Source organism: Pseudochaenichthys georgianus, chromosome 22 (assembly GCF_902827115.2).
Source record: "Pseudochaenichthys georgianus chromosome 22, fPseGeo1.2, whole genome shotgun sequence".
In the NCBI taxonomy this organism is placed as follows: domain Eukaryota; kingdom Metazoa; phylum Chordata; class Actinopteri; order Perciformes; family Channichthyidae; genus Pseudochaenichthys; species Pseudochaenichthys georgianus.
The window spans coordinates 13,332,273-13,345,975 of NC_047524.1; the positions used below are offsets into that span (position 1 = coordinate 13,332,273).

Here is a 13,703-nt window from a genome sequence, read left to right on the forward strand (position 1 = left end):
TAAAGGGCTAGCCAGGAGTAGTCTGAATCATGAGACTTCTGCCTTAGTCATGTGGGACTGTAGGACGTTTGTGACTTGTGGTAAGAAGCTTTGAGTAATTCTGGTCGGTTCCAGCAGCACACACATTGTGCTATTAATGGTTCCAATCGGCTTAGTGAGACATCAGTCAAGATACATCTGTACGCATGTTGGTCATTTGGTGTTATTGACATAGTATTTGTATGTAATACTATAGGCAACAAGACAATGCAATAAAATAGAACGGTTGAGGTCATTTTGTTTTGGAGCTTTTGTGTGAATGCACATATTGCGAATCAATACTGTAATCTTCCCGTTTGTTTTGGCAAATAGGCCACATTGCTATTTTTCTCTCTGAATAACAGTTTGCATTAGCAGCTGGTAAGTAGGTAGGGATCCTGAACCTTATTAGCGTGCATCAAAGAATGAAGCATCACTTGACATCGTTATTTAGTTTCAAGTCTTACCCCGAGGTTAAATAAGGGGACATATTTTTAGGCTTGTGCAGGGCGATCTGTTATATAAAGACCTTGGCCTCAGACTGAGGAAGTGCCTCGATATAAATTGGATTGTGTGTTTGCTGCGATGCCATGGGGCTGAGGAGATGTGTGCTACTACAGGTGGGCTTAGTTTTCTGATTTATTCTGGGTGGTATGATAGTTTTTTAGTTAAGGAAAATGGTTCATAATGGGTTTTATTTTTTAGAACATCTAAAGGATTTTCTACAGTATACAAGACGGAATGGTTTTATAGATTAATGTTATGAACCATTTTTGTTTTGTATTTGTATCCTAGAACAGAAAGCACTAGTTTCCTATTTGTTTTCATGTCTTGTATATAGGAAGAACAAAATAATGTCTGCACTGGATTAGAGAATACAATGGGTAGTACATATTTGTAGAGGCACATTACACAAAGAGGCAAACATCTGAATCAATAATGAAAACAACACTCCATCTCCAATCTTAATGGTTGCCCAAACTGTGGTTACTTGAGCTTTCCTCATTAATCAACTTGTTAAGCTTCCCGGCAAAACTAATGTGGTCAGACGTTTGAGCTGGTAAGTATTTGCCGTATACTGTCTATTGTCACTTCCCATTAGGAATAGTAAATATTACTTCCTTTTAAATGGGCTATTCACGTAGAGAAGAAACATGTTTGAGATGGTGTATACATCACTGAAAAGCTAGAAAGTGAAAGAAGAAATGTAAAATAATATATAAATATATTCTACAGCCCATTTAAATGGACATAATATAACCATTTATGACACTGTACATCCACTGTCTCATATATGTGTATACATATATATGGACTATTAGCCTGCAGTGGCTTGCAATTCCCAGTGTTTGCCTTGGCCTCCATTACTCCTGTACCTACTGGTTTGTGAAGCAACCAATACAATTGGACATGGAGATTGGAATGACTTTATTTGCCACAGTAAATCATTTTCATGGCAGCTTAATATTTGTTATGACTTTTCTTTTTTTTTCTCAACATGAGAGAAGGGAGGTATCATAGGTTTTTTAAAAACAAGAACCAGTAAATACAGTGGTGTAACGTCAGAGAAGCATGTGATGGTGTCAGAGAGCGAAATGATGGAAGTGTTGGTGTGACGCTGTCTGCGGTGTTGTTCCTCAGTCCACCATATACACTGCACTGAGGTTTGTTGTGTTTGCTTTGACCTTGTGATGAAGGCCACAGAGCTACAGATTGGTATCTAATTTACACTGGATGTGAAGTGGCTGACATTTTGCATTGAGACAAATGGATGGCTTTGCACTGCAGGCTGTTGTCCATTTGTCTGGGCTGTTGGCCCTTCGTGTGCTTTCTTGGAGACTATTAGCTGTAGGGAACTAGCCCCTGTCTGCCAGTGATAAGTGAAGTAACCTGATGAGAGCAGAGCTCCTTAAGACCTCTTATCTCCTGCTCCACAGCCAGGCCAGCTAAAGCAGCGTAATCTCCCGCTCTTACACTGCAGCTGTTTGATGTTGGCCTGGGCCGTAGTGAACGTGAAGTGGCTGGAAGGAGAGCAGCTCAGATCGATGAACATTGATGCGGGTCCATTACCTCAGTTGGTTGACTTCCTTCCCCTCCTAAATATCAGCACAGTCATCAGTCAGAGTCCATAGCCTTTAGAGCTTGTTTTCTCAGTTATCTGAGCTACGTCTTGAGACTTGGAATATCTTTGGTCTGTGTGGAAAACTTAAATGATTAGTGAGAATGTGGATGCATAAACTTGATTTAATCAGAACAGTTCTCATTCATAACACTCCGTTCGATGTCTCATTATGGGATGCGCCTCAACGCGTATGCAAACAGAAGCATCAATCTCATTACGCCAATCCTGATTGGCTGGTGATCTTGACGTCAACGTCAGGGAATCCACCCACCCTTTAAGTAGCTTGCGCTACGACGCAGCGTCATTCAAACACCTTTTCTCGCTTCAGAGCACATCTCGATTTATCAGTAACCGGGCTAGCTTAACGGTCCACAGACTGAACCCAGAGCTAACATTCGGTCAACGGGTGCTTGCCAGTTACTTTTTTGCTTTGCAAGAAGACTGAGCAATATTAACACACCAGTTAATATTGTAATCTGCCTCGCCGTTTCTTTCTGTCGAAATAACGGTAAGGTTTGATTTTTTCTTCAAGCTAGTAACATACCTGTTGCTAGTTTGTTCTTCCCTCCACACCGACACCACGGTAAAGAGGACGTTCTCTTTTCTCTCTCACACCAGAGGAGACAGAGATAAAAAAAAGGTATTAACACACCAGTTCATATTCTTTAAAGAATCAAATCTACACCGTCGCCTTTTTTCCTTTCGGACTAACGGCAAGGTTGGATTTTTTTCTCAGTAACGTACCTGTTACTAGCGTGTCCACTCCACGCCGACACCCCGGCGATCGAAGATGGACCCTTCTCTCCCTCACACCAGAGGAGTCAGGGACTCGGAGGCTCGGCTATGCGGCTGAGGGTTTAAGATTTCAGGCACAGACTCACACCAGGTCTGCTCGTCCTGCCTCAGGCTGGAACACTCCCGGGAGGCTATCGATAACCCCGGCTCGTGCGGGCATTGTACCCGCTTCACCATTAAGAGCCTCCGCTGACGGTTAGCACGCCAAGCTAGCTTGTCGGGACAGAACCCCCTCATGTCCGCAGATTCGCCGGCCGGCAATCAAGACATGGTGGCGTCCGCTGCAGAGATTGAGCCCCGCGCTGTGTCAGACTGGGGCTCAACAACAGCGACAGCCGCTGAACCGGAGCCCCACACCGTTTCAGGATGGGACCCGGTGGCGGCAAGAGCCGCGAGAGCGGAGCCCCGCGCTGTGTCAAGCTGGGGCTCCCAATTGGACCTCACCATGGTTCCACCTGCGGAGGATGTCCTGGAGTTGGACTACATGGAGGACGAAGAGTTCCTCTGAGTTCCTCCTGTATGACTCGGATGAGGATGACATCTTCGTTTCATCGGCTCAGGCTGCAAAGCCGGGAGCGATGTCCGCTCCCCCGGGCGAGAGCACACCAGCTTCGCCCGTCCTCTGCATGGACTTGCAGGCCGTGTGTCAACGCACTGCGTCCAGGCTGGACATCCCATGGCCTGAAGTGGCCAAGGAGACCTCCAGATCTCGCTACGAGGGGAAGAACGTGCCCCAAGCAGCGAGGACGAAGAGGCAGCTCCTTCCAGTCTTTCCGGAGATGCTGGACGAGGTGTTGGTCTCATGGAGAGACCGTCCCTTTAGTAACAAGGCCCCAATCCAGGGTGCCTCCTCCCTGGACTGTGACGGTATGGAGAGGCTCAACGTGCTCCGCATGCCGCCCATGGAACTGCTGGTGGCAGCCCACCTCCAACCGAGGCTGGCTTCGACACCGAGCAGGAACCCCGTGCTACCGGCAAAGGCAGACCGGTTCCAGTAAGCGATGACCGAACGGGCCTATAAAGCAGCAGCTTTGTCCGCCAGGGCACTCAACGTCTCCTTGCTGCTGACCACCTACCAGGCGGAGCTTTGCGAAGACATGTCGAGCAGACCTGAGCCTGCCGTGTGGGACGAGATCGCAGCGATCACGGACATTTGCCTCCGTGTGCAGCGCTGTGCAGTCTAAGCCACGGGCAAAGCACTGGGAATGATGGTGGTACAGGAGAGAGCCAGGTGGCTCAATCTGACCAACCTTCCAGAGCGGGAAAAAGAGGATGTTCTGGACATGCCTATTGTTCCCGAGGGCATATTTGGCTCCGCTCTAGCTTCAATGCAGCTGAGGTGCGAGTCAAAAAGGAAGGGAGACGAGGCTCTCCAGCTCTGTCTCCCCGGAAGGGTCCAGCTGCCACCTCCAATGGTCCCGCGGCAGGCCTTCATCCAAGCTGTCTCACGTCCTGCCCGGTTCAAAATACCGAAGCAGCAGAGACCGCAACCCGTCCCGGGTCACCAGCCCAGGCACGAGGCAAGAGGGAGCTGGCCAAGAAAATCTCCGGAAAATCTCCGCTCAGGCGCAGTCGACCCAGGTTTTCAGCCACCAGGCGAGGAAGAAGAAGCGGGCGGCCTGACAGCCTCCTCTCCTCTCCTCGATGAAGGAGCTGGAAGTTCCCAGTTCCCCAGCTCCAGACCACGTTCCAGTGTTGGATGCTCATGTGTTTTCGGGGTGCCACCATGCCCCCATCTTCCCGCCGCCTCGAGTGATGCCAGAACGTCATCCTCAAGTTCGCGCCATCAGGGAAATGGACTTAACATCAAAGACAGCAAGTTCCGCTGCCTGTTTAGGTCACACAAACACATGTCATCATTGTTGTTTCAAAATAAATCATTTTCCACTGTCGTTTCCAGGCTTGAAGCCAAGAGCGCAGTCAATAAAAATGAAAAGAAAAACAATAAAAACAATAAACAGTCTGTCGTCTGCCCCTCTTTTGAGAGCGGCTACGGCCTCTCTCAAAAGGCGGAAAATAGACGGGATTGTGAAGGCACTACCGCCACGCGCAGTGTCGGCCGGGGTTGTCAACCTGGGGTACCACCGTCTTCACTAGAGGGCCCCATAACACAACAAATAGAGACACTGAGGGCAGACGACAGAGCTGTGATATCTCCGCTCGCTTTGAGAAGCGAAAAGTGGAGGATGCTCACAGATTCTGCTTGGGTTTTCAAGACAGTAACACGGGGCTACAGGCTCCAATTCGCTGTCACCCCCCCTCACTTCTCGGGCATTCTGTATTCACAGGCCCGGGGAGAGTCGGCCCATATTCTAGAGCAAGAGATTTTCTCGCTACTAGAAAAGAAGGCTATATCGATTATACCCGCCGAACAGAGTCAGAGCGGCTTTTATTCCAAGTATTTCCTCGTTCCCAAACGGGGAGGGAACGGTATTCAGCCTATACTAGATTTGAGAGCTCTGAACAAATATCTCAAAAGATACAAATTCAGAATGCTCACTCACACATCTCTGTTGCGTCTCGTGCGCCAAAACGACTGGTTCACATCAGTCGACAGGAAATATCTGAGGTTCGCCTTTCAGGGTGTCTGTTACGAGTACAGAGTACTTCCCTTCGGTCTGTCTCTCAGCCCGCGAGTGTTTGTACGGTGTACGGAAGCCGCGATAGCCCCGTTAAGACAACAGGGTATTCGCCTGGCAAATTATCTGGACGAGTGGCTCCTTCTCGCACAGTCGGAGCAAGAGGCTATTACGCAGACGAATGTCCTCGTAAAACACCTGCTCGACCTGGGTTTTGTAATAAACACAGAAAAGAGCATGTTGTCCCCAGCCCAGACTGTACTCTTCCTGGGCCTACGCCTGAATGTGGTGTCCTTTACAGCCCGCTTGTCAGCGGAGAGAGTGAAAGCCTTCAGGGCTTGCCTCGCTCATTTCCAGCCACGCAAATATGTTCTCTTCAGATCATGTCTGCGGTTACTGGGGCTCATGGCGTCAGCCGTCCTGGTGGTACGACTGGGACGCTTACACATGAGGGAGTTTCAGCGCTGGGTAGCTTCCCTCAGACTGTACCCTGCGCGTCATGGCGCGTGGAGAGTGATGGTCACTATGAAATGCGTAATGGCTCTGCGCCACTGGCTACACCCGACTTTTCTAGTACGGGTGCGGGTATGGGTGCTGTCCTATCGCGGAAGGTGGTCACCACAGACGCATGTCTGACGTGCTGGGGGGGTATATACGAAGGTCGACCTGTGAGGGGTCTCTGGAGCAGAGACCTCCAACGGTCACACATAAATTATCTGGAGCTTTTAGCGGTGTTCCTCACCCTGAAATGCTTTCTGCCTTTTCTCAGAGGACATCATGTCCTCGTGAGGACAGACAACACGACCACAATATCGTATATAAACCGCCAAGGGGGTTTGCGTTCTCTCCAGTTACACATGCTGGCACGCAAACTGATCTTATGGAGCTGCGGACGTCTCCTCTCTCTGAGAGCGACGCACGTACCAGGAGTGATGAACCTCGGGGCAGATCTGCTGTCCAGAGGTGCACCACTCTATGCAGACTGGACTCTACATCCAATGATTGTGAGTCAGCTGTGGGTGCGTTACGGCCGAGCCGCGGTAGATCTGTTCGTATCAAAAGAAAATGCTCAATGTCAGCTGTTCTTTTCAATGCGCGATTTAAACGCACCGTTAGGCGTGGACGCGCTCGCGCACGTTTGGCCTCCGGTCCTTCTGTACGCGTTCCCACTCCTGGCTCTGATACCCCCAACTCTGGCCAGAGTGAGAGAACAACGCCACACACTTATCCTGATAGCTCCGCACTGGCCTGCAATGTACTGGCTGGCGGAGATATATCAGCTGCTGTGCGGGCAGCCGTGGCAGCTCCCACTACGCAGGGACATACTGTCTCAGGCGGGGGGCGATCTTTCACCCACACCCAGAGCGCTTGGCACTATGGGCCTGGAACGTGAATGGTACAATCTGAATACAGTGGGGCTCCCTCAGAAGGTGATAAACCCTATTCAGAGTGCAAGAGCTTCCTCCACCAGGTCTCTCTATGACTGTAAGTGGAGGGTGTTTGAGGAGTGGTGCCTTCAAAAAGGACACATCTCTTTTCAATGTCCTGTCGGGGTGATTTTATCATTTCTACAGGACTTGATCGATAAACACAGAGCTTTCTCTACGATCAAAGTGTACCTGGCTGCTATTGCTGCATGCCATGTGGGCTTTGAGGGAAAGACGGCTAGCCAACATCCTTTGGTCTGCGGTTTTATGAAAGGGGCTCGCAGGCTCCTCCCTGTTTCCAGGTCACTGGTGCCCTTATGGGACTTGGCAGTGGTTTTAGATTGGCTCACTCGACCTCCATTTGAACCCCTGGAAGGAGCTGACATGAAACACCTGTCACTGAAGACAGTGCTGTTACTGGCTCTGGTATCTGCCAAGCGAGTCAGTGACATTCATGCGCTCTCTGTACATCCTTCATGCACTCAGTTTGCCCCGGGGCAAACGAGGGTGTTGCTGAAGCCCAACCCTGCCTTTATACCTAAGGTGGTTGGCTCATGTACCCCCATTGACATTGTGGCATTTCCTCCGCCGCTGTGTTCCTCTGAGGAACAGCGGCCGAATTTGCTGTGTCCAGTTCGTGCTTTACGCATCTATATGGACATGTAAAAAGAGTTTCGTTGTAATGACCAACTCTTTGTATCCTGGGCTAACCCTCATAAGGGCAAGCCCGTTACCAGGCAAAGCGATTGCTCTGGCTTATACGAGTCAGGGTTTGCAGGCACCAACGGGCCTGCATGCTCATTCTACTCGTGGACTGGCTACATCCTGGGCTTTGTTCAAGGGTGTTTCCATCCAAGACATTTGTGCAGCAGCGAGCTGGTCCTCACCGCTCACTTTTGTCCGCTTTTACAGGCTAGATGTCTCTGCTCCAAGTGTGGCCCGCGCAGTGCTGGGTCCCGTGTTGAGATAGAGTTCTACCTGTTAAGTTCTGGTTGTTTTTGGTGATTTTCGAGATAAGCATGTCTAGCAATACGGGAGTTTCAATATCCCATAGTGAGACATCGAACGGAGTGTTATGAATGAGAACTATAGGTTACTTATGTAACCCCAGTACTAAGAGTAACATGAAGTGAGATGTCTCACCAGACGGCCCTCCTTGCTAAGGCGAAGCGAGAAGAGGTGCTTATTTTGAATGACGCTGCGTCGTAGCGCAAGCTACTTAAAGGGTGGGTGGATTCCCTGACGTTGACGTCAAGATCACTAGCCAATCTGGATTGACGTAATGAGATTGATGCTTCTGTTTGCATAGGCGTTGAGGCGCATCCCATAGTGAGACATCGAACGGAGTGTTACTCTGCGGCTGGGGTTACGTAAGTAACCAATCGTTTTATAAGTTGTAAAACTGTATTTCTTCGTCATTATGTCATTTGAAATCAATGGATGTTATTGCTATTCTGCAAAGCTAGGCTAACTTGGTATAACAGTTATTAAAATACTAAAAACTTTGTTGATTTATTGGAAACGGGCAAGCGAAAGTAAAGTGTTTCTAAATGAGCACCATCTACCCTGTGTCACTGCAGTTTTGTTTTTTCTGTTTTGCCCACAACCTTCCACATTTCTTTGGCATTTAAGATCAAGTCTTTGCTTCAGCTTTGTAAGTCAGTGTAGGTGGGATAATGCAGAGATACTTAACCTGACAATGTATTGTGCATGTGTTACTGTAAGTCACTTAAGATAAAAGCCTTCACTAAACATCATGTATTATAGATTTATTTGGAAATTGCGATGCATACAAGTCTTTTTAAGTGTCTCATCTTTTCATCATGTGTTCCCGGGCTCTTTCTCAACTAGAAATAGCACCTTCTATGTTTGTATTTTAATGCCTTTAAACCTAACCCTAATTATGTTCTAGATCTAATTACAAAGTCAGCGCAGTAATGGCAGGATTTCATGCTTGCATCAACATTTAATTATGAACTATTCATAGCATTCACACTGTAAAAATGTGACTTGAATAATTCAATATCAGCAGTGCTACGACAACCTCGGTCCTGTCGATGTCGGAGTTAAACCACAGGTAAATGTGGTCTCTGCTGAACGGGTTGATAACTTCTCTGGGGGGGAAACAGATCTTTACTGATATTAATCTGACATAATTTCATAACCTAAATATCCAAGAGGGACACTTTGTTCTCCTAATTTTAAGAGAATAATTCCCTTTTTACCCTGTAACATGAAATCTTGCTTGAGTGCTGCTTTCAAGGAATATTCCCACTGATAACTAACTACACAAAGACTATACTCTTTTTCAAATGAGGAATAGAGTACATCCTCTGCGAAAAGTAAAGGGAATAGTTCAATAAACAGATTCAATAAAATAAGATAATAATTTGCTTTCTTCTTTCTTACCCGCAGCTTCTGCCTTATCTGCAATCCAATTTGACTGGATTCAAGCAACTGGAAGTTCTAAACTTCAGGAACGGCAGCGTTGTGGTGAACAGCAAGATGAAGCTAGACAAACCGGTACCTTACAACGTCACAGAAGCTGTTCACTGCGTGCTCGAAGACTTCTGCAACGCCGCTTCCAAACGGCTCGACATCAAGATTGACAGTCGCTCCTTGGAAATAGAACCAGGTGAAACGTCGTTGCCTTTTCAGTAGAATCACTGTTGTGTCCTGTGTGATTACAGGATGTAGAACTCAGGCAGAGAAAAGAAAAGATCTGTCCGTCATGTTTATTCATGCTACAAGGTCAGAGCTCCTGTCCACATCACGCTTCCCTCACTCTGCAGTCTGTAGGTGATGCTCAGTAGAAATGGACAATTTCATGACTCTATGTAACCTTATTAAATGCATTATTGGGTTTGCAGACACTATCATTCACAGCCATCAAAATGCTCTTTAATTTCTCGGATTCATTGAGTTATAAACTGCGTTAATTTTAATGAGCCTCCACCTCTCTCTGCACTTTATTTCTTCTAAACCTCTCTCCCCTTCCCCACCTCTTCTCTGCTGGTTTCAGCCGACCAAGCAGAGCCCTGTAAGTTCCTGGCCTGCAACGATTTCTCCCACTGCACGGTGAACCGCTGGACCGGAGAGGCAGAGTGTGTGTGCGTCCCGGGATACTCCATCGTGGACGGCCTGCCGTGTCAGAGCGTCTGTTCTCTGCAGCCCGACTACTGCCTGAACAACGGCCTGTGTGAAATAATCCCAGGGCACGGAGCCACCTGCAGGTACACAGACGCTGACGAATGGAAGGAAACGCAGATCGCAAGACTTCAGTTTTACATTTTGAAGTACAATTTTCCAAAGTATATCATAAGTTTTAAAGGTCACCTATTCTGCAAAATCCACTTTCTCATGTCTTTTCTGCATCACCATGTGTCCCCTCTGTGTAAAGAGATTCTGAACGTTTCAGGAACAAATATTGGCTCACTTTTTGTCCTGATCCATTTCTATAAAAACCTGTCTGAAAATGAGCTGATCAGATGTTGCCCACTTTATGATGTCATAACGAGTTTTTGGCTTGTGTAACCATTAGCCAATCACCAACCAAGTTAACACCCCCCCCCTTATCACCTGAATCTCCTCCTAGAGCACCATTGTGTTCTTTTTAACTAAATATCTCTCAGAGGGGCGTGGGGAGGGGCTCCTTATTTTCATCTAAAGTCACAGACAGAGAATCAGCACTTTTGAAACAGGGCTGAAACAGAGGGCATTATGGGATGCTACAATGCACGATCTGTTTGGTATTTCGAGCCAAACACTTCAGAGACATGTTTTGTATATATCTGAGACCTTCTATATATTGATGAAAAACAGTATAATAGGGGACCTTTAAATTCCTTTGTATTACTTTGCATTCATTTAACTATTTCATTGCATTACTTTTTAAGTAAGAAAGTTTCAGTTCAAGCAGGGACTGTGTTATAAAAACCCTTCTTGATGGTGCATTCAAAGACGTTCAAGATTGGAGAGTTGACTGCTGAGAATTGAGAAACATTGCATTCTAACAAATTGCCTTTTCACCATGTTGAGTACATGTTAATGATGTAAAGAGGATCATGTGGATCCATTAGTTTTCCTCAATGATTATTTCTGTCAAGCAGCCAGCTTATAAATAGTGGATGTCTTAATTCACCAATAAGATCATGAAGAACAACTTGGCTTTAGATGTAAAAGCTGATGATCTAAAGATTTGATATATTCATGTTGAAAACAGGATGTTGTGGCAAATCAAGGCTCATTCAGTTTCATTTGAATTTAAAAGTATAGAATTATCACGAAAACATCTGTAATGTTTTAATTGGTTGTCAGTTTTATGAATGTAGGACTACATCATGATGAATTTATTAAAGTTGCACTACTTCCCAGACGGTAGGAGTGATACTGATGTGCATACTGTTGCGTTGTGCTTACAGGGCGCTTCTCTCTGATCTATGTGCGTTTCTCATCTCTTCCAGATGCCCTGTAGGTAAATACTGGCACTACCACGGAGAGCGCTGCGACGAGCTGGTGTCGGTGCCCCTCGACCCCCCGCTAATTATAACATGCCTCGTGGGAAGCCTCTGCTTTGTTTGTGCCATCATCGGCATTTTGCTATTCATTAACAAGAAATGTATAAGGCCCGTAAAGGCTATCACCTTGGTGTAAGTACGAGTCTTTTTATTCAACATCTTTAGTCTCAGCTTGTTACCTTTGCAGTGATTTTGTGATGTGTTGTATTCTCATTGGTGTCCCCCCATCTCCTTTACATTGTAGGCACAGCCTTGCTCCCTATGCCTTTGAGAATACTTTGAGGGTGAACCCAGTATTTGAGAATGATGATGGTGTCTTAACTCAAGTGTCCACATTGCCATACCCTTCAAGCTCTACCTCCTCCCAATCCCAGCAGTCTGAACAAGAACATTTTCCCTCAATTGAAAACATACATCTGAGTATTGAGGTATACTGTGCTTCCTGTGCACAAATAACTAAACTACTAACCTCAACTCCACTAATATAAACTAATACACTCTAACAAACTCTCTGCAACAAATTGGCTTGTTTTTTTCCTCTCATCCTCCTTACGTTTTATTTTTGTGCATTTAAAGCTTTATATTCACTGCCCTGAACTGCCACAGTCAATCACATTCTCTAACTTTTAGGTATCCCATCCTAAACTTTGAGGACTTTTGATGCAAGTCCAACAGTGGTGGATAGTTTTAACAGTGAGCTCTGGGTAGTTGCTGTAGCTCTAATCTCCAGTGGTAGATCTTTCTCTCCTGCAGATCCCACTACCAGTGATTTTGCAGGCCTTTGTTCACATTGCCTCTGGCTCTATCATATGAATGAAGCATACTGTCTCCTCTTGTTTCCACAGATACCCCGACAACTCTACACCACAAGATCAGAAAAGTTAGTCTCAGAAATAGTGGACTTCCATCACTGTATACCGCACAACGAGGTGAGGACAAGGGGGACATCTGATTGTTGATTTAAAGATACAACATCCTATTGGAAAAGTTAAATGGATAAATTGTGTGTTGTAATGAAACCCACTAAGAAGAAAGTATCTCAGAGCCCTTTTACTACAGACATGTGTTTCTTACAGTGTATATCCAATAACCTTTTTTATATCAAATATTTTACAGCTCTATGATTCGAACAAAGGTAAAACTCCTGTGCGTCATGCAGCCATCGCTGATTCTTCACCGATAAACCGAATCAATGTTGACTTTTTGATCATTTAAATACCGTTTAAAATTACCTTAAAATAAATTATGGGAAATAATCAAATATTAACCTTCAAATGATCTCCATGGTTTGAACTCTTGGTGCTCCTGCAAATGAAAAGAGCCCCTTTTTCGAGTTTAAGTGAATATTTGATTGATTTTATAAAAAGCAGATATCTTGTAGATGTACTTATAACTAAGAGTGTTCTGTAATTTATTATATCATTTAATTATCCTTCTTGTCTCCTCTAGACATGGCGACCCCCAAATGAATACAGGACGTGCTGTATGTTAAAGTCCTCGGATAGCGAATGCTTTGAAGAAACAGTGTGACGGCACCGTGTTCGTTTGAGGAGCGGCCGACACTGTGAGCAAAGACTGAAGCTACTGTTTAACTGTATTATGGGATGTAACTCTGTATAAGTATTGAAATCATCTATTGTTCATAGTGATCGAAACGTCTCGTTAGACAGAGAGCTATGGATGTCAAGGTGAAAGACTTAGGTTGTCTTAAAGTGGAACCTCGTATTTATTCTATATATTGAATGGTAGGAGCATTTCCTGTGTACCCTTTGCAGAGGCGGTTCTTTCCTCACAATGAGGTATTTATTATTTACAGACTGATACACATGGTGGTATCTTAAGGTTAGACTGTAACATGTTGTTTATTTTACTGTTAATGCTTTACTTTGGTTGTTTCCCCCAAAACAGAATGAATGTATAAGCTGTTGATTTGGTTATAACATGTGTTGTTTATAGAACTGTTGGCTGCTAACCTGTATTTATCAGTCTGTCCTTCTCAAAACAACTCTTCCAACTAATCACCTCTGTTTTGAGATCTGGATTTTTTTACACATTTTGCATTTAAAAGCAAACAAATAAAAATAAATTGTGTCTGTTTTTTGACATCTTAAAGATGTCTGAGCCTTATTGTGTCAAATTGAAAAGTTGTTATTGATGAGTTAAAGTATAAAGTCAACCATCTCTGTTTGAGGAAAGTACAACAAGTGTTTGTGTGCAAGTCAAGGACACGTCTACTTTACAATTG

The 13,703-nt window shown here is 45.5% G+C and overlaps 1 protein-coding gene across 2 annotated transcripts in view; it reads left to right on the top strand.

The window, feature by feature from the left end:
• impg1b (interphotoreceptor matrix proteoglycan 1b) overlaps window positions 1-13,494 on the top strand; it is a 28,503-nt gene extending 15,009 nt beyond the window's left edge. Inside the window, exons 13-18 of one of the 2 annotated variants that reach the window (XM_034111048.2) lie at window positions 9,357-9,576; window positions 9,964-10,174; window positions 11,405-11,590; window positions 11,703-11,886; window positions 12,304-12,387; window positions 12,908-13,494. In XM_034111048.2, coding sequence (XP_033966939.1) covers window positions 9,357-9,576; window positions 9,964-10,174; window positions 11,405-11,590; window positions 11,703-11,886; window positions 12,304-12,387; window positions 12,908-12,988 — 966 coding nt within the window. In that variant the 3' untranslated portion in view covers window positions 12,989-13,494. The remainder of the gene's footprint in view (window positions 1-9,356; window positions 9,577-9,963; window positions 10,175-11,404; window positions 11,591-11,702; window positions 11,887-12,303; window positions 12,388-12,907) is intronic. The other variant, XM_034111049.2, reaches the window with a different exon arrangement.
• Window positions 13,495-13,703: the final 209 nt, after the last annotated feature.